Here is a 24,313-nt window from a genome sequence, read left to right as displayed (position 1 = left end):
GATCCCGGCTCCGTCTCAGTATTACTGCCTCTCTGTGCCTGTAGTGTGTACGGATCCCGGCTCTGTCTCAGTATTACTGTCTCTCTGTGCCTGTAGTGTGTACAGATCCCAGCTCTGCCTCAGTATTACTGTCTCTCTTTGCCTGTAGTGTGTACAGATCCCGGCTCTGTCTCAGTATTACTGTCTCTGTGCCTGTAGTGTGTGCAGATCCCGGCTCTGTCTCAGTGTTACTGTCTCTCTGTGAGCCTGTAGTGTGTACAGATACCAGCTCTGTCTCAGTGTTACTGTCTCTGTGCCTGTAGTGTGTGCGGATCCCAGCTCTGTCTCGGTATTACTGTCTCTGTGCCTGTAGTGTGTACAGATCCCAGCTCTGTCTCAGTATTACTGCCTCTCTGTGCCTGTAGTGTGTACAGATCCCGGCTCTGTCTCAGTATTACTGTCTCTCTGTGTGCCTGTAGTGTGTACGGATCCCAGCTCTGTCTCAGTATTACTGTCTCTGTGCCTGTAGTGTGTACGGATCCCGGCTCTGTCTCAGTATTACTGTCTCTCTGTGCCTGTAGTGTGTACAGATCCCAGCTCTGCCTCAGTATTACTGTCTCTCTTTGCCTGTAGTGTGTACAGATCCCGGCTCTGTCTCAGTGTTACTGTCTCTCTGTGCCTGTAGTGTGTACAGATCCCGGCTCTGTCTCAGTGTTACTGTCTCTCTGTGAGCCTGTAGTGTGTACAGATACCAGCTCTGTCTCAGTGTTACTGTCTCTGTGCCTGTAGTGTGTGCGGATCCCAGCTCTGTCTCGGTATTACTGTCTCTGTGCCTGTAGTGTGTACAGATCCCAGCTCTGTCTCAGTATTACTGCCTCTCTGTGCCTGTAGTGTGTACAGATCCCGGCTCTGTCTCAGTATTACTGTCTCTGTGCCTGTAGTGTGTACAGATCCCGGCTCTGTCTCAGTATTACTGTCTCTGTGCCTGTAGTGTGTACGCATCCCTGCTCTGCCTCAGTATTACTGTCTCTCTTTGCCTGTAGCGTGTACAGATCCCGGCTCTGTCTCAGTGTTACTGTCTCTCTGTGCCTGTAGTGTGTACAGATCCCGGCTCTGTCTCAGTGTTACTGTCTCTCTGTGTGCCTGTAGTGTGTCCAGATCCCAGCTCTGTCTCAGTATTACGGCCTCTCTGTGCCTGTAGTGTGTACAGATCCCGGCTCTGTCTCAGTATTACTGTCTCTCTGTGCCTGAAGTGTGTACGGATCCCAGCTCTGCCTCAGTATTACTGTCTCTGTGCCTGTAGTGTGTACGGATCCAAGCTCTGTCTCGGTATTACTGTCTCTGTGCCTGTAGTGTGTACAGATCCCAGCTCTGTCTCAGTATTACTGCCTCTCTGTGCCTGTAGTGTGCACAGATCCCAGCTCTGTCTCAGTATTACTGCCTCTCTGTGCCTGTAGTGTGTACAGATCCCGGCTCTGTCTCAGTATTACTGTCTCTCTGTGCCTGTAGTGTGTACAGATTCCGGCTCTGTCTCAGTATTACTGTCTCTCTGTGTGCTTGTAGTGTGTACAGAGCCCAGCTCTGTCTCAGTATTACTGTCTCTCTGTGCCTGTAGTGTGTCCAGATCCCGGCTCTGTCTCAGTATTACTGTCTCTCTGTGTCTGTAGTGTGTACGGATCCCAGCTCTGTCTCAGTATTACTGTCTCTCTGTGCCTGTAGTGTGTACAGAGCCCAGCTCTGTCTCAGTATTACTGTCTCTCTGTGCCTGTAGTGTGTACAGATCCCAGCTCTGCCTCAGTATTACTGTCTCTCTGTGAGCCTGTAGTGTGTACAGGTCCCAGCTCTGTCCAGTATTACTGTCTCTCTGTGCCTGTAGTGTGTACGGATCCCAGCTCTGTCTCAGTATTACTGTCTCTGTGCCTGTAGTGTGTGCAGATCCCAGCTCTGTCTCAGTATTACTGTCTCTGTGCCTGTAGTGTGTACAGATCCGAGCTCTGTCTCAGTATTACTGTCTCTCTGTGCCTGTAGTGTGTACGGATCCCGGCTCTGCCTCAGTATTACTGTCTCTGTGCCTGTAGTGTGTGCAGATCCCGCTCTGTCTCAGTATTACTGTCTCTCTGTGTCTGTAGTGTGTACAGATCCCAGCTCTGCCTCAGTATTACGGTCTCTCTGTGCCTGTAGTGTGTACAGATCCCGGCTCTGTCTCAGTATTATTGTCTCTCTCTGTGCCTGTAGTGTGTACAGATCCCGGCTCTGCCTCAGTATTACTGTCTCTCTGTGAGCCTGTAGTGTGTACAGATCCCAGCTCTGTCTCAGTATTACTGTCTCTCTGTGCCTGTAGTGTGTACAGATCCCGGCTCTGCCTCAGTATTACTGTCTCTCTGTGAGCCTGTAGTGTGTACAGATCCCAGCTCTGTCTCAGTATTACTGTCTCTGTGCCTGTAGTGTGTACGGATCCTGGCTCTGCCTCAGTATTACTGTCTCTCTGTGCCTGTAGTGTGTACAGATCCCGGCTCTGCCTCAGTATTACTGTCTCTCTGTGTGCTTGTAGTGTGTACAGAGCCCAGCTCTGTCTCAGTATTACTGTCTCTCTGTGCCTGTAGTGTGTACAGATCCCAGCTCTGCCTCAGTATTACTGTCTCTCTGTGAGCCTGTAGTGTGTACAGGTCCCAGCTCTGTCCAGTATTACTGTCTCTCTGTGCCTGTAGTGTGTACGGATCCCAGCTCTGTCTCAGTATTACTGTCTCTGTGCCTGTAGTGTGTGCAGATCCCAGCTCTGTCTCAGTATTACTGTCTCTGTGCCTGTAGTGTGTACAGATCCGAGCTCTGTCTCAGTATTACTGTCTCTCTGTGCCTGTAGTGTGTACGGATCCCGGCTCTGCCTCAGTATTACTGTCTCTGTGCCTGTAGTGTGTGCAGATCCCGCTCTGTCTCAGTATTACTGTCTCTCTGTGTCTGTAGTGTGTACGGATCCCAGCTCTGTCTCAGTATTACTGTCTCTCTGTGCCTGTAGTGTGTACGGATCCCAGCTCTGTCTCAGTATTACTGTCTCTCTGTGCCTGTAGTGTGTACAGATCCCAGCTCTGCCTCAGTATTACGGTCTCTCTGTGCCTGTAGTGTGTACAGATCCCGGCTCTGTCTCAGTATTACTGTCTCTCTCTGTGCCTGTAGTGTGTACGGATCCCGGCCCTGTCTCAGTATTACTGTCTCTGTGCCTGTAGTGTGTGCAGATCCCGCTCTGTTTCAGTATTACTGTCTCTCTGTGCCTGTAGTGTGTACGGATCCCGGCTCTGCCTCAGTATTACTGTCTCTGTGCCTGTAGTGTGTACGGATCCCGGCTCTGTCTCAGTATTACTGTCTCTCTCTGTGCCTGTAGTGTGTACGGATCCCGGCCCTGTCTCAGTATTACTGTCTCTGTGCCTGTAGTGTGTGCAGATCCCGCTCTGTCTCAGCATTACTGTCTCTCTGTGCCTGTAGTGTGTACAGATCCCAGCTCTGCCTCAGTATTACTGTCTCTCTGTGAGCCTGTAGTGTGTACAGGTCCCAGCTCTGTCCAGTATTACTGTCTCTCTGTGCCTGTAGTGTGTACGGATCCCAGCTCTGTCTCAGTATTACTGTCTCTGTGCCTGTAGTGTGTGCAGATCCCGGCTCTGTCTCAGTATTACTGTCTCTGCGCCTGTAGTGTGTGCAGATCCCAGCTCTGTCTCAGTATTACTGTCTCTGTGCCTGTAGTGTGTACGGATCCCGGCTCTGTTTCAGTATTACTGTCTCTGTGCCTGTAGTGTGTACAGATCCCAGCTCTGCCTCAGTATTACTGTCTCTCTGTGAGCCTGTAGTGTGTACAGGTCCCAGCTCTGTCCAGTATTACTGTCTCTCTGTGCCTGTAGTGTGTACGGATCCCAGCTCTGTCTCAGTATTACTGTCTCTGTGCCTGTAGTGTGTGCAGATCCCAGCTCTGTCTCAGTATTACTTCTCTGTGCCTGTAGTGTGTACGGATCCCGGCTCTGCCTCAGTATTACTGTCTCTGTGCCTGTAGTGTGTACGGATCCCGGCTCTGCCTCAGTATTACTGTCTCTCTGTGCCTGTAGTGTGTACGGATCCCGGCTCTGCCTCAGTATTACTGTCTCTGTGCCTGTAGTGTGTGCAGATCCCGCTCTGTCTCAGTATTACTGTCTCTCTGTGTCTGTAGTGTGTACAGATCCCAGCTCTGCCTCAGTATTACGGTCTCTCTGTGCCTGTATTGTGTACGGATCCCGGCTCTGTCTCGGTATTACTGTCTCTGTGCCTGTAGTGTGTTTGGATCGCAGCTCTTTCTCAGTATTACGGTCTCTCTGTGTGCCTGTAGTGTGTGCAGATCCCAGCTCTGTCTCAGTATTACTGTCTCTCTCTGTGCCTGTAGTGTGTGCAGATCCCGGCTCTGTCTCGGTATTACGGTCTCTCTGTGCCTGTAGTGTGTACAGATCCCAGCTCTGTCTCAGTATTACTGTCTCTGTGCCTGTAGTGTGTGCAGATCCCGGCTCTGTCTCAGTATTACTGTCTCTCTGTGTGCCTGTAGTGTGTACAGATCCCAGCTCTGCCTCAGTATTACTGTCTCTGTGCCTGTAGTGTGTGCAGATCCCGGCTCTGTCTCAGTATTACTGTCTCTCTGTGTGCCTGTAGTGTGTGCAGATCCCAGCTCTGCCTCAGTATTACTGTCTCTGTGCCTGTAGTGTGTACGGATCCCGGCTCTGTCTCAGTATTACTGTCTCTGTGCCTGTAGTGTGTACAGATCCCAGCTCTGTCTCAGTATTACTGTCTCTGTGTCTGTAGTGTGTACAGATCCCAGCTCTGTCTCAGTATTACTGTCTCTGTGCCTGTAGTGTGTACGGATCCCGGCTCTGCCTCAGTATTACTGTCTCTGTTCCTGTAGTGTGTACGGATCCCGGCTCTGTCTCAGTATTACTGTCTCTCTGGGTGCCTGTAGTGTGTACAGATCCAAGCTCTGTCTCAGTATTACTGCCTCTCTGTGCCTGTAGTGTGTACAGATCCCGGCTCTGTCTCAGTATTACTGTCTCTCTGTGTGCCTGTAGTGTGTGCAGATCCCAGCTCTGCCTCAGTATTACTGTCTCTGTGCCTGTAGTGTGTACAGATCCCAGCTCTGTCTCAGTATTACTGTCTCTGTGTCTGTAGTGTGTACAGATCCCAGCTCTGTCTCAGTATTACTGTCTCTGTGCCTGTAGTGTGTACGGATCCCGGCACTGCCTCAGTATTACTGTCTCTGTGCCTGTAGTGTGTACGGATTCCGGCTCTGCCTCAGTATTACCGTCTCTCTGTGCCTGTAGTGTGTACGGATCCCGGCTCTGCCTCAGTATTACTGTCTCTGTGCCTGTAGTGTGTGCAGATCCCGCTCTGTCTCAGTATTACTGTCTCTCTGTGTCTGTAGTGTGTACAGATCCCAGCTCTGCCTCAGTATTACGGTCTCTCTGTGCCTGTATTGTGTACGGATCCCGGCTCTGTCTCGGTATTACTGTCTCTGTGCCTGTAGTGTGTTTGGATCGCAGCTCTTTCTCAGTATTACGGTCTCTCTGTGTGCCTGTAGTGTGTGCAGATCCCAGCTCTGTCTCAGTATTACTGTCTCTCTCTGTGCCTGTAGTGTGTGCAGATCCCGGCTCTGTCTCGGTATTACTGTCTCTGTGCCTGTAGTGTGTGCAGATCCCGGCTCTGTCTCAGTATTACTGTCTCTCTGTGTCTGTAGTGTGTACGGATCCCAGCTCTGTCTCAGTATTACTGTCTCTCTGTGCCTGTAGTGTGTACGGATCCCATCTCTGTCTCAGTATTACTGTCTCTCTGTGCCTGTAGTGTGTACAGATCCCAGCTCTGCCTCAGTATTACGGTCTCTCTGTGCCTGTAGTGTGTACAGATCCCGGCTCTGTCTCAGTATTACTGTCTCTGTGCCTGTAGTGTGTACAGATCCCAGCTCTGCCTCAGTATTACTGTCTCTCTGTGAGCCTGTAGTGTGTACAGGTCCCAGCTCTGTCCAGTATTACTGTCTCTCTGTGCCTGTAGTGTGTACGGATCCCAGCTCTGTCTCAGTATTACTGTCTCTGTGCCTGTAGTGTGTGCAGATCCCGGCTCTGTCTCAGTATTACTGTCTCTCTGTGTCTGTAGTGTGTACGGATCCCAGCTCTGTCTCAGTATTACTGTCTCTCTGTGCCTGTAGTGTGTACGGATCCCAGCTCTGTCTCAGTATTACTGTCTCTCTGTGCCTGTAGTGTGTACAGATCCCAGCTCTGCCTCAGTATTACGGTCTCTCTGTGCCTGTAGTGTGTACAGATCCCGGCTCTGTCTCAGTATTACTGTCTCTGTGCCTGTAGTGTGTACAGATCCCAGCTCTGCCTCAGTATTACTGTCTCTCTGTGAGCCTGTAGTGTGTACAGGTCCCAGCTCTGTCCAGTATTACTGTCTCTCTGTGCCTGTAGTGTGTACGGATCCCAGCTCTGTCTCAGTATTACTGTCTCTGTGCCTGTAGTGTGTGCAGATCCCGGCTCTGTCTCAGTATTACTGTCTCTGCGCCTGTAGTGTGTGCAGATCCCAGCTCTGTCTCAGTATTACTGTCTCTGTGCCTGTAGTGTGTACGGATCCCGGCTCTGTTTCAGTATTACTGTCTCTGTGCCTGTAGTGTGTACAGATCCCAGCTCTGCCTCAGTATTACTGTCTCTCTGTGAGCCTGTAGTGTGTACAGGTCCCAGCTCTGTCCAGTATTACTGTCTCTCTGTGCCTGTAGTGTGTACGGATCCCAGCTCTGTCTCAGTATTACTGTCTCTGTGCCTGTAGTGTGTGCAGATCCCAGCTCTGTCTCAGTATTACTGTCTCTGTGCCTGTAGTGTGTACGGATCCCGGCTCTGCCTCAGTATTACTGTCTCTGTGCCTGTAGTGTGTACGGATCCCGGCTCTGCCTTAGTATTACTGTCTCTCTGTGCCTGTAGTGTGTACGGATCCCGGCTCTGCCTCAGTATTACTGTCTCTGTGCCTGTAGTGTGTGCAGATCCCGCTCTGTCTCAGTATTACTGTCTCTCTGTGTCTGTAGTGTGTACAGATCCCAGCTCTGCCTCAGTATTACGGTCTCTCTGTGCCTGTATTGTGTACGGATCCCGGCTCTGTCTCGGTATTACTGTCTCTGTGCCTGTAGTGTGTTTGGATCGCAGCTCTTTCTCAGTATTACGGTCTCTCTGTGTGCCTGTAGTGTGTGCAGATCCCAGCTCTGTCTCAGTATTACTGTCTCTCTCTGTGCCTGTAGTGTGTGCAGATCCCGGCTCTGTCTCGGTATTACGGTCTCTCTGTGCCTGTAGTGTGTACAGATCCCAGCTCTGTCTCAGTATTACTGTCTCTGTGCCTGTAGTGTGTGCAGATCCCGGCTCTGTCTCAGTATTACTGTCTCTCTGTGTGCCTGTAGTGTGTACAGATCCCAGCTCTGCCTCAGTATTACTGTCTCTGTGCCTGTAGTGTGTGCAGATCCCGGCTCTGTCTCAGTATTACTGTCTCTCTGTGTGCCTGTAGTGTGTGCAGATCCCAGCTCTGCCTCAGTATTACTGTCTCTGTGCCTGTAGTGTGTACGGATCCCGGCTCTGTCTCAGTATTACTGTCTCTGTGCCTGTAGTGTGTACAGATCCCAGCTCTGTCTCAGTATAACTGTCTCTGTGTCTGTAGTGTGTACAGATCCCAGCTCTGTCTCAGTATTACTGTCTCTGTGCCTGTAGTGTGTACGGATCCCGGCTCTGCCTCAGTATTACTGTCTCTGTGCCTGTAGTGTGTACGGATCCCGGCTCTGTCTCAGTATTACTGTCTCTCTGGGTGCCTGTAGTGTGTACAGATCCAAGCTCTGTCTCAGTATTACTGCCTCTCTGTGCCTGTAGTGTATACAGATCCCGGCTCTGTCTCAGTATTACTGTCTCTCTGTGTGCCTGTAGTGTGTGCAGATCCCAGCTCTGCCTCAGTATTACTGTCTCTGTGCCTGTAGTGTGTACGGATCCCGGCTCTGTCTCAGTATTACTGTCTCTGTGCCTGTAGTGTGTACAGATCCCAGCTCTGTCTCAGTATTACTGTCTCTGTGTCTGTAGTGTGTACAGATCCCAGCTCTGTCTCAGTATTACTGTCTCTGTGCCTGTAGTGTGTACGGATCCCGGCTCTGCCTCAGTATTACTGTCTCTGTGCCTGTAGTGTGTACGGATCCCGGCTCTGCCTCAGTATTACTGTCTCTCTGTGCCTGTAGTGTGTACGGATCCCGGCTCTGCCTCAGTATTACTGTCTCTGTGCCTGTAGTGTGTGCAGATCCCGCTCTGTCTCAGTATTACTGTCTCTCTGTGTCTGTAGTGTGTACAGATCCCAGCTCTGCCTCAGTATTACGGTCTCTCTGTGCCTGTATTGTGTACGGATCCCGGCTCTGTCTCGGTATTACTGTCTCTGTGCCTGTAGTGTGTTTGGATCGCAGCTCTTTCTCAGTATTACGGTCTCTCTGTGTGCCTGTAGTGTGTGCAGATCCCAGCTCTGTCTCAGTATTACTGTCTCTCTCCGTGCCTGTAGTGTGTGCAGATCCCGGCTCTGTCTCGGTATTACTGTCTCTGTGCCTGTAGTGTGTGCAGATCCCGGCTCTGTCTCAGTATTACTGTCTCTGTGCCTGTAGTGTGTGCAGATCCCGGCTCTGTCTCAGTATTACTGTCTCTCTGTGTGCCTGTAGTGTGTACAGATCCCAGCTCTGCCTCAGTATTACTGTCTCTGTGCCTGTAGTGTGTGCAGATCCCGGCTCTGTCTCAGTATTACTGTCTCTCTGTGCCTGTAGTGTGTACAGATCCCAGCTCTGCCTCAGTATTACTGTCTCTCTGTGTGCCTGTAGTGTGTGCAGATCCCAGCTCTGCCTCAGTATTACTGTCTCTGTGCCTGTAGTGTGTACAGATCCCGGCTCGTTGTAGGATTGTGCCGAGAGGTCAGACTTGGCTCTTCCAGCAGTCGTGAACGGTCTCTCCGCTTCAGCGCCCTGACACCCTCCCAGGGACTGAAGTTTGTGGTTTATAAGTAGCCCTGCTGCCCTCACTGGTGTGTTTACTCTGGAAGGGATCACTCTCCTCTCGCTTCTGTTGGCAGTCACTGACTTTTGTTGAGTTAGTTGTGTTTACCCAGGGGTGGAGGAGGGAAGGAGAGAGTCGGTCTTACGTGCACAGTGCTGTACTCTGACCTGCAGAATGGTATTGTCTTGTTGTGTGCGGGGTGGAGAGAGACAAAGGATTTGCCTATCCTGTGTGGACTTTAGGACCCCTCGTGTATATATACTTTGTTTGTCATATTTCTCTTTGGGCCTCTCTACCATTGAGCCTGAGTGAAGTGAACATGTGCAGCCTGAGCTCAGCTCAGCTTCCCTTTCAGAGGTCACTCTGCATGTCCATCCCCCTGATTGATACTGAAAACTCTCCTGAGGCGGAAGCCGGGAGACAGCACTAGAAAGCTATTTTTTAATCACTGTATTAGACTGCTTTTAAGTCACAGGCAACTCACCACTGGGCACTTTCCCACATTAATCGCCATCACCATTTCCCCCGCGCAGCAGATCTTAGCGCTGCCGCAGGATTAGGAAGGAAACCGCCGCCATCGCGCGCCAAGCCCCCTGGCCACACCCATTCAAGTGAGGCCACGCCTCCCACCACCCTATTTCAATGTGCATTCACCGGACGCGCAGCGGGCGCGCCGCCAGCGCGCCAAAGGCAAGCCCGTCTGCGCCAGGCCGGGCCCAGGGCCCATAATCCCCAGAGGAAACACACCTGCAGTAAGGGTTTATGCATCCGACATGCTACTCTCCTTGCGACTCCCTGTCAAGCAAAACTGTAAGATCTTACAGAATGACAGGCACAGCTCCATCTCGTGTCCTTCCTGCAACTTTCAGCTTGAGGTCCCTCAGCTTTGTCGGCCCTTCTCCACAGGCCGCAAGCCGGCACACACGTGGCTTCTCGGCAGCCTGAACTGCAAGTCTCTTAGCAAACACAAAAGGAACATTTATGACCTTCTATCTGACAACACACTGGATGCTTTATTTCTCACAGAGACGTGGCTACACGCCAGTTCAGGCCCAGACATTGCAGAAGCCCTACCGTCAAACTATGCCATTTCCAAAAAAGACAGAACCATTGGAGTAGGGGGTAGCATTGCAGTCATTTTCAAAAAATCATTGCAATGCACCTTGGAACTAGTCTCCATAAACACCTGTGAGTTGGCCCTTTTTAAACTACAACTTCACCCGAATTTCACCTTCACTGGCTTTCTGATCTATCGACCACCGGTCCTATCCAACCCTGGGCCACGCAACTTGTGGACCTGACAGCATCGGTTCGGGTAAACTATAGTAATCTGTCCATTATAGGAGACCTGAACATACACTTTGACTATCCACTGAACAAACCAGGCATTAATTTAATTCACGACCTTGCTGTCATGAACCTTACTTTGTGGAACTCGGGAGCAACTCACAAAGGAGGTCACCTCTTGGACCCTATTTTTTCCAGCATTCCCCTGTTACACTGCCATTCAGCATTGCCCCTGCACTGGTCAGACCACTTCCAAACTAATTTCAACGTGTCTGATCCAATGATTTCTAGCCCTTCTAGAATGGCAGGACAGTCCGGTACAAGGAACTGGAAGAAGCTTGACATAAATTACTTCATGTCCGTCCTAGACTCTGCACCTTTGGGTGAGATATTTAACACAGAGGATATGGAGATTGTAGCCACCAAAATCAATAAATGCCTTTTAGGTGCCTTAGACACTTGCCTTCCTTTGGCTCACAAAAAACACATAACCCACAACTCCCCAGCGTTATGGTACAACGAGTCCCTGAAGGCTGCAAAATCCAAGTGTAAGCGTTTGGAACGCCTTTGGAGGAAAGACTACTCCCCTACAGCCAGCTCAATTTACAGAAACAAACTCAAACTTTACCACAAAGCCTGCACCATAGCTAGAGCCAATTACGTGGCGAAAACGATCTCTGAGGCCACAAACAAATCAAAAATCTTGTTTAACCTTTTAAAAGAGCTAGCAGGCTCCAACACCTCAGCCAAACCCCTTCCACTGAATAATGTTCAATGTGAAGAATTGGCGCAGTTCTTCACAAACAAGATTGAGACCATCTACCAGGACATCGTCAAACAGCACCTGGCACAAGCAGCGACGTATCCGGATCTTGGCCTGAAGGCCCCTCCGCCAGACCTGTCCTACGAGCCTTTAACATCCTGGCCCAGGATTAACGTTCAAGGTCTTCAAGACATCTTAGGAATAGTAAAATCTGGCTCTCCCATAGACCCCCTCCCGATTTCCGTACTCAGACTCCTTGACACCCCACAACTCTCCGTCATCTGCCAGACTCTGAATCTATCCCTCTCCACGGCAAAGGTTCCATCCATGTGGAAACATGCCATGGTCTCACCTTTGCTCAAAAAACCATCGGCAGATCCGAAAATCTTGGCCAATTTCCGGCCAATATCCCTCCTACCCACTTTCTCCAAGGTCTTGGAGAAACATGTCCATGGACACCTCGTCAGGTACACGGAGGTAAATGATATACTTCACCCCTCCCAATCGGGTTTCCGCCCAGGCTTTTCTACAGAGACGACATAACTTGGTGTAATGGATAATCTTCGCCTCCTGGTAGACAGAGGGGATTCCGCTGCGCTGATTCTACTCGATCTCAGCGCAGCGTTCGACACCATCTCTCACAACATTCTGCTAAAATCACTCTCTACTCTGGGCATTAGGGGCAAAGCATTGGACTGGATAGCATCCTTCCTGTCACTCAGGACATTTCAAATCACTTCCAGTACCTCAGCTTCAAATGTCCATCTATCCACCTATGGAGTCCCACAAGGCTCGGTGCTGAGCCCTCTGCTTTTTAACCTATATGTAACCCTGCTCGCCCAGATCGCCGAAGCAGCAGTTCACCTATGCCGACGATTCGCAGATCGTTTTCTCACTCTCCAATGAAGACCATGACTCCCCCTCCCTCCTGCAGTCAGGCCTAAGGAACATTGCTACTTGGATGAGTGACAACATGCTCAAATTAAACGGTAGCAAAACGGAGGTGCTAATACTGGGTCCAAATCGAAATCTCTGGAGCCCAAGACATTGGCCATCTGAAATGTTCTCCCTACCCACTCCGTCGCAACAAGTACGTAACCTAGGTATTATCATCGACAATGGTCTAACCATGGAGCCCCAAGTCACTAACCTAACATCTACCTCTTTCACCATTCTGAGGAGGCTCAGGAAAATCATCTGGATGTTACCTGTCGACACACAAAAGTCTGTGGTCAACGCATTAATAACTTCCCGTCTAGACTACGGAAATATCCTCTACTTAGGCTCATCACAGGCAGTCATGAGACGCCTGCAACTTGTGCAAAACGCCGCCGCAAGACTACTCTGCAAGTGCCATAGAATGGAACGCCTGTCCGGCCACCTTAATGCACTCCATTGGCTACGAATCCAAAACAGGGTCAAATTTAAAACACTTAGTCTCATGCACAGAATTAAATGGGGCAATGCCCCCAGATACCTGCAAGCCCTCGTGCAAACCTACAGGCCGGCTCGATGCCTGAGATCCTCATCTCTAAGGCCTTTTCTATGTGCCTAAAGTGCGCTGAGCGAGGATGGGGGGAAGATCATTCTCCCTATTAGGCCCTAAGCTTTGGAATTCCCTCCCTCAGCACTTACGCATGGAAACTCGCTACATCCACTTCCGCAAAGCCATTAAGACTTGGCTTTTTAACCAGTAACTTGCTCCTGCCTCTCCTACTGAGTTCTACGATCTGCTCATGAGGTTTCAGTATCTCTTAGCGCCGGGAAACCCTTTTTGGGTAGCTGTCGCGCTTCAAAAGCCCAATAAATAAATAAATCCCTTGAGCCGCCTGTGCCTCCTCCAGAGAAACACCTCCTGCTCAGGACAGACAAGAGTACACCTGGAGTGAAGGCGAGGTGCTGGGAGCCAAGGTTCATGTGGACCTGAGTATTTAAACCCCAGCGACCGCTCACACCCTCAGGGCAGAGAGGACAATCATGAGTGGGTCATAGACAAGACACTGCTCGCCCTCAGGCCGAAGTGGACAATCACGAGGGGGTCATGGAGAAGACGCCACTCGCCCTCAGGCCAAAGTCGATAATCACGAGGGGGTCATGGACAAGACGCCACTCGCCCTCAGGCCGAAGTGGACCATCACGAGGGGGTCATGGACAAGACGCCACTCGCCCTCAGGCCGAAGTGGACAATCACGAGGGGGTCATGGACAAGACGCCACTCGCCCTCAGGCCGAAGTGGACAATCACGAGGGGGTCATGGAGAAGACGCCACTCGCCCTCAGGCCGAAGTCGACAATCACGAGGGGGTCATGGACAAGACGCCACTCGCCCTCAGGCCGAAGTGGACAATCACGAGGGGGTCATGGACAAGACGCCACTCGCCCTCAGGCCGAAGTGGACAATCACGAGGGGGTCATGGACAAGACGCCACTCGCCCTCAAGCCGGGTTGGACAATCATGAGTGGGTCATGGACAAGTCTCCTGGACGCCAGGTTCCACCTCCCTGAATCTGGATCCTCTTTGGACCCTTGTCCCCCCCCCTTATATCTCAGGAGCCTCTCAGCCATAGTAACACCGTCTATCACAACTCTCTTTAATCTATCGCTAGACTCGGCAAAGCTGCCACAAGATAGGAAATCCACGCAAGTTACTTCAATGCTGAAGAAAATCAATGTGGACCTCAGCAATTTGGCCAATTGCTGGCCTATCTCGCCCCCCCCCCTCTTCTAGGCAACATTTTGGAGGGGCTTGTAAATAAACTACTCTCTTCTTATTTAGAGGATCACAGCTTATTGGACCCTTCTCAATCTAGCTTCAGAGCTTTCCACAGTCGATGGACCACATTGGTGGCTGTAGTTGATTGTTTTAGACTTTCACTGGATACTGGCACGCCGGCTATGCACCCCGACTATTAGCCACTTTTGATACCACTCGATTCTGATCTGCAGGCTCTATGAGTCAGGCATCTATGGAAAGGCCTTGTATTGGTTTATACATTTTTTGGATAACAGGACGCAGACGATTTCACTTAACTGCTTTAAATCTTGAACCATGTCATGAACAAGGCGGCCCCCCAGGGCTCTTTTTTATCATCCATGTGCCCCCTTGCTTAGACTGTCGATTCTTGTGGCTTTGATATTATACCCTATGCAGATGACACCCAATTAATCATCTCATTTTGGTAAGATCCGGATAATGTGAAAATCAGGTTACGGGCTGCATGAGGAAAAGAGCCGCCTGGATGACGCATAATTGTTTACAGCTCACTGGACACAAGACTGAGATTCTGTTGTTTGGAAAGGCACAGGCTTTCTGGTCAGCTGATTGGCGTCCAGCCTAGCTGGGATCAGCTCCCTGTTTCAGGAGGGCTGTTAAAAATCTCTGCTTTATGGTCCGTGAGAGCCTCTCCATGGAAGAACGTGTGTGGTTCGTTTGTGGTACCTGTTTTGCTACCATACATTTGTTTAAAAATGTTTTCCAGTGGCTTCCATTGAGTTCCAGGAGAATTTGTATCCAAGCCCTGCTTGTGAGCTGCCAAGACTATGGGAACGCCCTATTGGTAGCTGCCAATGAAGCAATCCTTTCCAAAATGCAGGTTCTACAAAATAAAGCGGAGTGTGTGGCCTGCAGTTTTCCTCCTGGTACTCTTTTGATTCCCATTGAGAAAGCTCTTCATTGGCTGCTGGTCAGGAAACGGTCCCTGCTAAAGCTTCTCTGCCTGATTCATACGTCTCTGGCAGGAAAGGGCCTGGTTTAGCGACATAAGAAGCTCGCTCTATACTGCCCCAGCAGAAATCTCAGATCTAAAGGCAAAGCTTTGAGTCCCTGCCGTATATGTACTTTGAGATATGGCGGTCGGTCTCTTACCTGTCCCCCCTTTCATTGGAATACATTTCTTTACTGTGATTGGTCTTGTACTGACTTTGACAGATTTAAAAAACGTTTGAATATCTGGCTATTTCAATTAGTTGTTGTTGGACTTAAGCCTTTTCGGCAGGTTCACCCCTAAACTTTTTCCTTTAGCCTCTGGCAAAGTGGTAGTGATTTTAGGCCTCTGCGCACTTTAGCACTGTGGCCCAGTGTAAAGTGAGGGCGCGTGTGGTGAGAGTGGCCTGCCCGCCCATAGGAATGCATAGGGGGTATGTGTGTCCATGGTAATTCCTGATATGAGGGGAGTGCATGGTAAAGTTTAGTATGTGCGAACTCGTGAGAATAAATGCTTCGCAATGATGTGCTCAGATTTATTGTGTCTAGTGGAGAAGTGCCAATTTTAGAAGTTGGCATTTCTGTGTGTTGTGAGATGGGAATTGCCTGTCTGGCTTGTGAGTGACAGGGGCTGGCTGGTGTGGTTGGCTCCAGGAGCCAGGATGAGTCTGCCCGGTGGTGAATAGGGAGATCTGCATGTAGATGGTAGGGAGGAGTTGCACCTGGGACCTGAATAGGGCTGTGCCTTCCCTCCACACTGCTGGCTCCCCCTCCTGTGGTGCGTCTGATGTCCCTGGCCTGTCTTGTGAAAGGGAGAGGGGAGCTGGGCAAAACAGTTCTAACTGGTTCGACCCTAACTGGTTCGACCCTTGCCTGCACCTTTGAGACAAAGGATTTGGGTGTATAACAAGGGGCTGTGACCCCATGTAAAATGTTCTTATTTGTGGACTTGAATCTACCAGGGGTGTGCTGCTGCTGGAGCCCGGGGGAAAGCTTGCCTCTCTGGGCTCAGCCCTGGATGCCTGGAGGACTTATTGGGACGCTTTTGATCCAGTTACTCTTTTAAACTGGCTGTTTTTTTACCCTTAGCGCCTGGGAGCACTTTATCTTAATTTGCCCCTTATATTGAGGGAGCCTACCCCTCATTGCCGCATTTATTATTGCAGCGCGGGTGCCCACCCCGCTTATTTGATGATCTCTAGTGCGCAGGTGCCCACCTATGCATCTTCGTTGTATTTTATAGACTAATGCGGGTGCCCACCCCGCTTATGGGAGCCCTAGCGGGTGCCCACCCCGCATGGTAGCTTTATCTCTCATCTAGAGGGAGCCTACCCCTCGTTGTTGCCCCAAAGGAGAAATCACCGCCGTGGCCTGCGGCAAAACCGGACGTCAGGCGGCCAGACGCCTGGAGCGGGGCGGGACTTCCATTTGAAGGAAGGAAGGCCCGCACGCCGCCCGAGATCCACCCGAAGCCTCGCAGGCTCCGTCTACAAAGCCCGGTACCGAGGAGAGGGGACCAGGTGAAGCCTGGTGCCTACTTGTGCAGGGCTCCCATGCCTGAGGGAGAGCACCGCAGGCGCCAGCGAATGCCGAGCGAAGGCGGAGGGGGCTTGAGCCACATTGCCGGTGCTTGCCCCACCGCGTAGGAAGGAGAGACCTCCCCCGGCAGTCGAGAGATCAGCCCGGTGAGTGAAGCAGGGCTGGGGGGAGCGCAGAGTAGTCAGCTGATGGTGCCTGATCGAGGCACAGGGCTATTTTCACTACTGAGTGGCCCCGTCTTGCAGCGGGCCGCTCCAACAGTGGGCATGCTTTGTATCTGAGCGCCAGTCCGCTCCAATGCTTTGGCCATTATTTTCAGAGCCTAAATGGCTCCACCATGGGCACATTTGTCTAAAGCGCCAGCGCGCTCCACAGTGCTTGGGGGACAGTTCTTTCCCTAGTTGGCGCATAGTTATTTCAGGAGCCAGAGTGCTCCAAGACACATACTTTATTTCTAGAGCCCCCTGGCTCCAACGTTGGACCCATTTGTTCTGAGGGCCACTGAGACCCCTTGGCACATTTTTCCTACCTCACAGCTGCCCAGCAAGTAGTGGGCAGCTGCACCGTTTAGGTCTTTTCTGTCCTCTAGGGGACATGTGTTAAGTCCAGGAGTGAGACGCACTCCTTTGGCCCCATCTTTGTCTAGGCCCTGCATTTGAGACTCCCAGCTGCCCAGCAAGTAGTGGGCAGCTGCAACGTTTAGGTATGTGCCAAGTGCGCATCCTTGACTGTTGCTGCATTGGCAGCGCGCCCATACTTTGGAAAGAGGGCATTTGAGCCCCTTAGAGATGGCCAGTTGGCCCTGGGGACTATTAGATTTATAGGGCTCCAGGCCCTCGTGTGATTTATATGGGTGCTAGGAAATGGAATGTTTATAGTATGTTTTATGCATCTTGATTTATGCTTATAGATGTGCTTTTATGCTTATTAGGTTTTACCTACTGTCTTATGTTTTATTGTGATTCTCTGCTGAGGTCTGGGTTTGATTTATTTCCTACTGCAGGTTATGTTATTAAGTTTATTTCCGAATGCAAGTTATGTTTAGGAGATTGTGGTCTACTATATCTAGACTTATGAGGTTGGCGCAGAATAGAGTTCCCGCCTTATGTGATTTTGTGCGTGTTATGATTTATGTTACAGGTTGACGCTGAGTCTAGTGTCTGCCAGTGATTACTGGCTGTGTTCTAAGTTCATGATATATTCTAACTTTTACTATTTTTACCAAGTGCTGATTCTGACAGTGGCCCACGTGGCCTTGTCATGTGTAAATAATCCCCTGTAAATATTGAATGTGCCAGTTGGCACAACGTGTATTGTGTGATTACCATCTAATGTGTTTTATGATAATACAAAGGCTATTTTTACATATAACCTTGTTCCTTTTGTGGTGTGCCTAGTATGTTGTTACTGTGTGTGTTGTGCAAATGCTTTACACATCGCCACCTGGATAAGCCTAACTGCTCGTGCCAAGCCATCAAGGGGGTGAGCAGGGGTTATCTTTGGCGTGTAACTCCCTTGCCCTGACTAGAGTGGTCGTTTCTGCCTGGCTTTGGCGCAAGCCTCAGCCAACCAGAGATCCTCATTTCTAACAATTGTCTTGATTGTCTTGATTCAGGGAAAGGGCCGAAATACTCCTTCAGATCTTGGCTGCCAGGGAGAATGCACTTGCACCTGACCCTTACAGTTCTTATTGTATCTTGGACTCATCTATGTTTTAGGTTTTGATCAGCACCTCTTGTCAGCACCCCTATGACACAACATTCTTTCCCTTTCTCTTGAAGGCCCTTTGACCTCAAATGAGGAAGAACGTGGAAGCATGGCTCATTTTGAAACCGAGTACCAGCGCCTGGAGTCCTCGTACAATGACTCTCCGCCCGGAGAAGAGGACATGCTGGTCCATGTCCCCGAAGGCAGCAAATGTGAGTTGGAGTTTCATATGGATTTTGTTCTTCTAGGTTGCTCTAATCCCATAACCTTCAGTGTCCTGCATCCCGAGGTGACCCCTGCATCCCGAAGTGTCCCCTGCATCCCGAGGTGTCCCATGCATCTTGAGGTATCCCGAGGTGTCCCCTGCATCCCGAGGTGTCCCCTGCATCCCGAGGTGTCCCCTGCATCCCGAGGTGTCCCCTGCATCCCGAGGTGTCCCCTGCATCCCGAGGTGTCCCCTGCATCCCGAGGTGTCCCCTGCATCCCGAGGTGTCCCCTGCATCCCGAGGTGTCCCCTGCATCCCGAGGTGTCCCCTGCATCCTGAGGTGTCCCCTGCATCCCGTGGTGTCCCCTGCATCCCGTGGTGTCCCCTGCATCCCGAGACGTCCCTTGCATCCCGTGGTGTGCCCTGCATCCTGAGGTGTCCCCTGCATCCCGAGGTGTCCCCTGCATCCTGAGGTGTCCCCTGCATCCTGAGGTGTCTCATGCATCCCGAGGTGTCTCATGCATCCCGAGATGTCCCCTGCATCCCGAGGAGTCCGCTGCATCCCGACAGAGGTGTCCCCTGCATCCCGACAGAGGTGTCCCCTGCATCCCGAGATGTCCCCTGCATCCTGAGGTGTCCCCTGCATCCCGAGGTGTCCCCTGCATCCCGAGGTGTCTCCTGCATCCCTAGGTGTCCCCTGCATCCCGAGGTGTCCCATGCATCTCGAGGTGTCCCCTGCATCCCGAGGTGTCTCCTGCATCCCGAGGTGTCCCATGCATCTCGAGGTGTCCCCTGCATCCCGAGGTGTCTTCTGCATCCCGAGGTGTGCCCTGCATCCCGAGACGTCTCCTGCATCCCAAGGTGTCCCCTGCATCCCGAGGTGTCCCATGCATCTCGAGGTGTCCCCTGCATCCCGAGGTGTCCCCTGCATCCCGAGGTGTCCCCTGCATCCCGAGGTGTCCCATGCATCCCGAGGTGTCCCATGCATCTCGAGGTGTCCCCTGCATCCCGAGGTGTCCCATGCATCTCGAGGTGTCCCATGCATCTCGAGGTGTCCCATGCATCTCGAGGTGTCCCCTGCATCCCGAGGTGTCTCCTGCATCCCGAGGTGTGCCCTGCATCCCGAGACGTCCCCTGCATCCCAAGGTGTCTCCTGCATCCCGAGGTGTCCCCTGCATCCCGAGGTGTCCCATGCATCTCGAGGTGTCCCATGCATCTCGAGGTGTTCCCTGCATCCCGAGGTGTCCCCTGCATCCCGAGGTGTCCCCTGCATCCCGAGGTGTCCCCTGCATCCCGAGGTGTCCCCTGCATCCTGAGGTGTCCCCTGCATCCCGTGGTGTCCCCTGCATCCCGTGGTGTCCCCTGCATCCCGAGACGTCCCTTGCATCCCGTGGTGTGCCCTGCATCCTGAGGTGTCCCCTGCATCCCGAGGTGTCCCCTGCATCCTGAGGTGTCCCCTGCATCCTGAGGTGTCTCATGCATCCCGAGGTGTCTCATGCATCCCGAGATGTCCCCTGCATCCCGAGGAGTCCGCTGCATCCCGACAGAGGTGTCCCCTGCATCCCGACAGAGGTGTCCCCTGCATCCCGAGATGTCCCCTGCATCCTGAGGTGTCCCCTGCATCCCGAGGTGTCCCCTGCATCCCGAGGTGTCTCCTGCATCCCTAGGTGTCCCCTGCATCCCGAGGTGTCCCATGCATCTCGAGGTGTCCCCTGCATCCCGAGGTGTCTCCTGCATCCCGAGGTGTCCCATGCATCTCGAGGTGTCCCCTGCATCCCGAGGTGTCTTCTGCATCCCGAGGTGTGCCCTGCATCCCGAGACGTCTCCTGCATCCCAAGGTGTCCCCTGCATCCCGAGGTGTCCCATGCATCTCGAGGTGTCCCCTGCATCCCGAGGTGTCCCCTGCATCCCGAGGTGTCCCCTGCATCCCGAGGTGTCCCCTGCATCCCGAGGTGTCCCCTGCATCCCGAGGTGTCCCATGCATCTCGAGGTGTCCCATGCATCTCGAGGTGTCCCATGCATCTCGAGGTGTCCCCTGCATCCCGAGGTGTCTCCTGCATCCCGAGGTGTGCCCTGCATCCCGAGACGTCCCCTGCATCCCAAGGTGTCTCCTGCATCCCGAGGTGTCCCCTGCATCCCGAGGTGTCCCATGCATCTCGAGGTGTCCCATGCATCTCGAGGTGTCCCCTGCATCTCGAGGTGTCCCCTGCATCTCGAGGTGTCCCATGCATCTCGAGGTGTCCCATGCATCTCGAGGTGTTCCCTGCATCCCGAGGTGTCCCCTGCATCCCGAGGTGTCCCCTGCATCCCGAGGTGTCCCCTGCATCCCGAGGTGTGCCCTGCTTCACTGGCAGGAGGTCTCGAATAGCTGGTTGGCTTCAGAATTTGGGATACCATTGTGCTTTTACCCTTGAAGGTTGCTGGAAAGGCTTGAATCGACTTGGAAGTTGTAATGAAGCTAAGCAATAAATTGACGTTCAAAGACACATATTTATTAGGAACGTACTGATCAATGTCTGAACACGAAACCTCAGACACCTGTATATCCGGAATTGGCAAAGCCGGACTAAACCATTAAGGAGCCTGGTGTAGTGAAGAAAGCAAACAAAATTTATAGATTCTGTCTGCATTGTGTCCATTAGATAAAGAATGTAATGTGTGATGATTAAGTATTCTTTTAGATGCAGGATATTTCCTCATGCATTGTGTTGCAAGCACTACACACAACACTGAATGATGCATGACACAGCCAGCAGCACGAGGTGCGAGAGAAACACTCCTGTGGGTGAATCTAGAGCCCACTCTATGTGTGTTGTAATAATAAGAATTACAGACCGCTGCACTATCCTGCTGGACTCTGTGGTTTCGTAGCGCTACAGAGGTGGGTTCAGATTCAAGGGCCGGCGGAGCTGCCCGGGAACCAAGAGTTAAATAACTTGAGAACCTTAAAATACTTCTGCGGCTGAGATCCCTTCGGCTGCACCAGGTTCACCGTGTGTTCAGAGGGGGTGATTGCATCCTGTGGACCAGGGGTCGCTTTTAGAGGAGTCGGTTTGAAGTGAAGACAGAGCTACTCAAGGGCTACTCAAGACCCACGCGGGAGGCCGGATCGACAAACCAGCCGGGGGTCCTGCCTGTAAGGTTCCTCCCAGCTGAAACCGCAGCAGAGGCCTCTCCACAGGAGTGGGAACCGGTAGAGTCTGAAATACATGACAGAGAAGCCCCACACACTGTGAAAGGAGACCTTGGCCATCATAGGTCATGCGCAGGTATATTTACACATTCAGAAAACCTCATCGCTCTCCCACAGCAGAAATATTCCTGTAAGAGGGAAGTTCTGTGGAGTTGACCTGGAGAACCAGACATGCAAACCCTTCTTCAGCTCCCTGGTTCTTGGGGTGGTTGACTGCACGTGACACCTCAGGATTCACACAGACGTCCCATGAGGAAATCCAGCTGCAACATGAGTAGAACGCGCAAGTACTGGGTTACAATAGAGCTTTGTAATCAATGTAATAGGCTGTTGAATATTTGAGTTCACCGAATGACATCTAGAAGAATTCAAAACAATAATTCCAACCACACAAATAACTTAAGTCGAGATAGTCTGTAAGTCCAAGAACAGATTTTAAGTTGTTCAAGTAATTAGAACTTGTTTTATTCTAAAGTTTCTTCCAATCTTCATCAATCACCCTCTTTAAAAAAACAACTCTTTTTATTGGTTATTTAGTGAGGGCATACCCATTATCAGGGCCAGGCATAAAATCATGTCTGTATAATACAGATAAAATATAATCAATCAGGTATACAAAAAATAAACAAATTGTAATGAACAGAACACTCAGCGTTACAGTTGTTTAGTGTACACATCATCATTAATTGTAAGCTCAGAAGCATCCGAGGTTTTCATCAATCCTTAAAGTGCAAATGAAAAGATAAGGCATCCGACACGTGTTTCGTCAGTTTGACTTTTTCAAGGCTGCAAATCATATACATAAAGCACTGAAGAAAGGCGGTGGTAGCCAGGCAAAAATGGGCACTCCCCACAAAATAAATGGGGAAAGTGAATGAATATTAAACTAATGCACTGTGCTGCAGTGCAGGGAGTTGGCTGCCAAGCAACCCAAATGTAGCCTAAACAGAGGGGTTTGGAATATATACAAGCAATTGTCCTGAGCCTTCAAAGTCAAAGAAATTCAAACATCCAGCAAGGAGTTTTATTGTTTCCGTTGTCCTTTATTTGATCTGCAAATGTTCTCTTGATTCCTTATTCCCTTCACCACAATTCATGTACAGAAGTTATGCAGCTTACACAGCCAACACGGGTTTAGTCGGTATGGCTCTTTTGCACCCAGCTTTATCAGGGCTAAGTTATTAAACAATCATACAACAAAATAAATACAGGTACACAACACTAAGGTACCTTCACCCACTGGCAGGTACAAAATCCCAAAAATAAATAACACGTGACGCAGTGTGGCCAAAAGGAAAGATTATACAAAGTACAATGGAAATTATTAATCATATGTCATATTAATTATCATATCAACTGTCCAAGTGAATGACAGTTATATCATTGAGTAAGTTTCAAGTTTCGAGCCCACTTAGAAGAGGGTGAATCAATCAATCACGTTTCTTTTAAAGTGCGACTACTCACCAGTTAGGGTCTCAAGGCACTGGAAGTGCGGGTGGAGGTGAGGGGTGAATTGCAGGTTATTAGAAGATCTAAGTATTAAGGTTCTTCCTGAATTACGGCAGCGATGGTGATTGCCGGAGGTGCAGTGGCAAGGAGTTCCAGGTCTTCGCAGCGAGGATAAAGTGAACATTCATATCAATGAGATGTAGGTGCAAAGATAAAACATGTAGACAGTTTTCCCGGATTCATGTGGTCAGCCCTCCGTGCCAGAATGCACACCAGCCCATACGAGACAAAATAAGACGTTATTTTATACTGAAATTGAAAAGTATCTAGATCAATGTCTGTCTCCTAAAAGGCGAAAGTAAAAGCATTCCACAATCTACGCTCATGTAGACACTTACAGCCAGATTCATCAAGCGAAATGCGCTCGCAAAGGGCCAGATTCTGAGAATCTGGCCCTTTGCGAGTGCAATTGTTGCATTTGGGATTCATCATCCCAAAAGCAAAAATCGCTAATAAAGAATTCGCAAATTTGCGAGGATTAGCATTTAAGGAATCTCCATTAGAGATTCCTTAAATGCTATTCATGAAACATTTAAAAATTGCGAATTCGCAATTTAGGACCGCTATTTACCACGAAGTCAAACCTCGTGGTAAATAGCGAAAACTTAAAAAAATGCATTTAAATGCATTTTTCTAAGTTGCATGTCACACACACACATGTCCTTTGGACATGTGTGTGCACAACATCAGTGTGAATTCACATTTCAGGGGTGCCACAGGGTGTCCTTTGGACACCCCTGCACCCTTGAAATCGCATCCTTATTTGCGATTAGCTAATTGCTAATCGCAAATAAGGAATAACTCCCCATGCATTCCTATGGGCCTTTAGGCCCATAGGAATGCATGGGGAGTTATTCCTTATTTGCGATTAGCAATTTGCTAATCGCAAATAAGGAACATGTAGGAATCGCAACATTTTTTGCAATTCCTACATGAATCCCGTTTTGCAAGTCTTTAATAGCGATTCATAAGGAATCGCTAATAAGGACTTGCAAAACGGGATTCATGTAGGAATTGCAAAAAATTTTGATGAATCTAGCAGATAGTCCTAGGTGACAAGAGAGTCGTACCGCAGTGTGGATAGTTGCACATCACATGCGCACAACCTCTAGATGGAGGACAAACAATGACTAGACCGAGGAGCAAGTCACCAATCGTCTTAAGTTTAAAGCTTCCGGTACCCTGATAGTGCCCAATATTATAGCACAAATAGTGTCAGGACAGCCCTGGCGAAGGAAACAGCTGTACACCAATAGGTAGCATCGAGTATATATATATAAAAAAGCAAATCTGAGTAAAAGAGTCGCACTTCAGGATATGCGCATTAGTCAGAAGCGGGTCAAACCGCAACGTACATATGTAATGGTAGATAATGTGTGCTAGCTGG

The 24,313-nt window shown here is 50.4% G+C and overlaps 1 protein-coding gene across 3 annotated transcripts in view; it reads left to right on the top strand.

Moving 5' to 3' along the window:
- Positions 1–24,313, top strand: part of ATG9A (autophagy related 9A) — a 188,155-nt gene that overhangs the window by 16,273 nt on the left and 147,569 nt on the right. For all 3 annotated transcript variants that reach the window (XM_078679150.1, XM_078679151.1, XM_078679149.1), the window contains exon 2: positions 18,093–18,230. In XM_078679150.1, coding sequence (XP_078535276.1) covers positions 18,128–18,230 — 103 coding nt within the window. In that variant the 5' untranslated portion in view covers positions 18,093–18,127. The remainder of the gene's footprint in view (positions 1–18,092; positions 18,231–24,313) is intronic.

The sequence above is a fragment of the Lissotriton helveticus genome, chromosome 3_1 (genome assembly GCF_964261635.1).
Source record: "Lissotriton helveticus chromosome 3_1, aLisHel1.1, whole genome shotgun sequence".
Lineage (NCBI taxonomy): Eukaryota > Metazoa > Chordata > Amphibia > Caudata > Salamandridae > Lissotriton > Lissotriton helveticus.
Note: the sequence above shows the minus strand (reverse complement) of the source record. Positions and strands in the feature narration are given on the sequence as shown.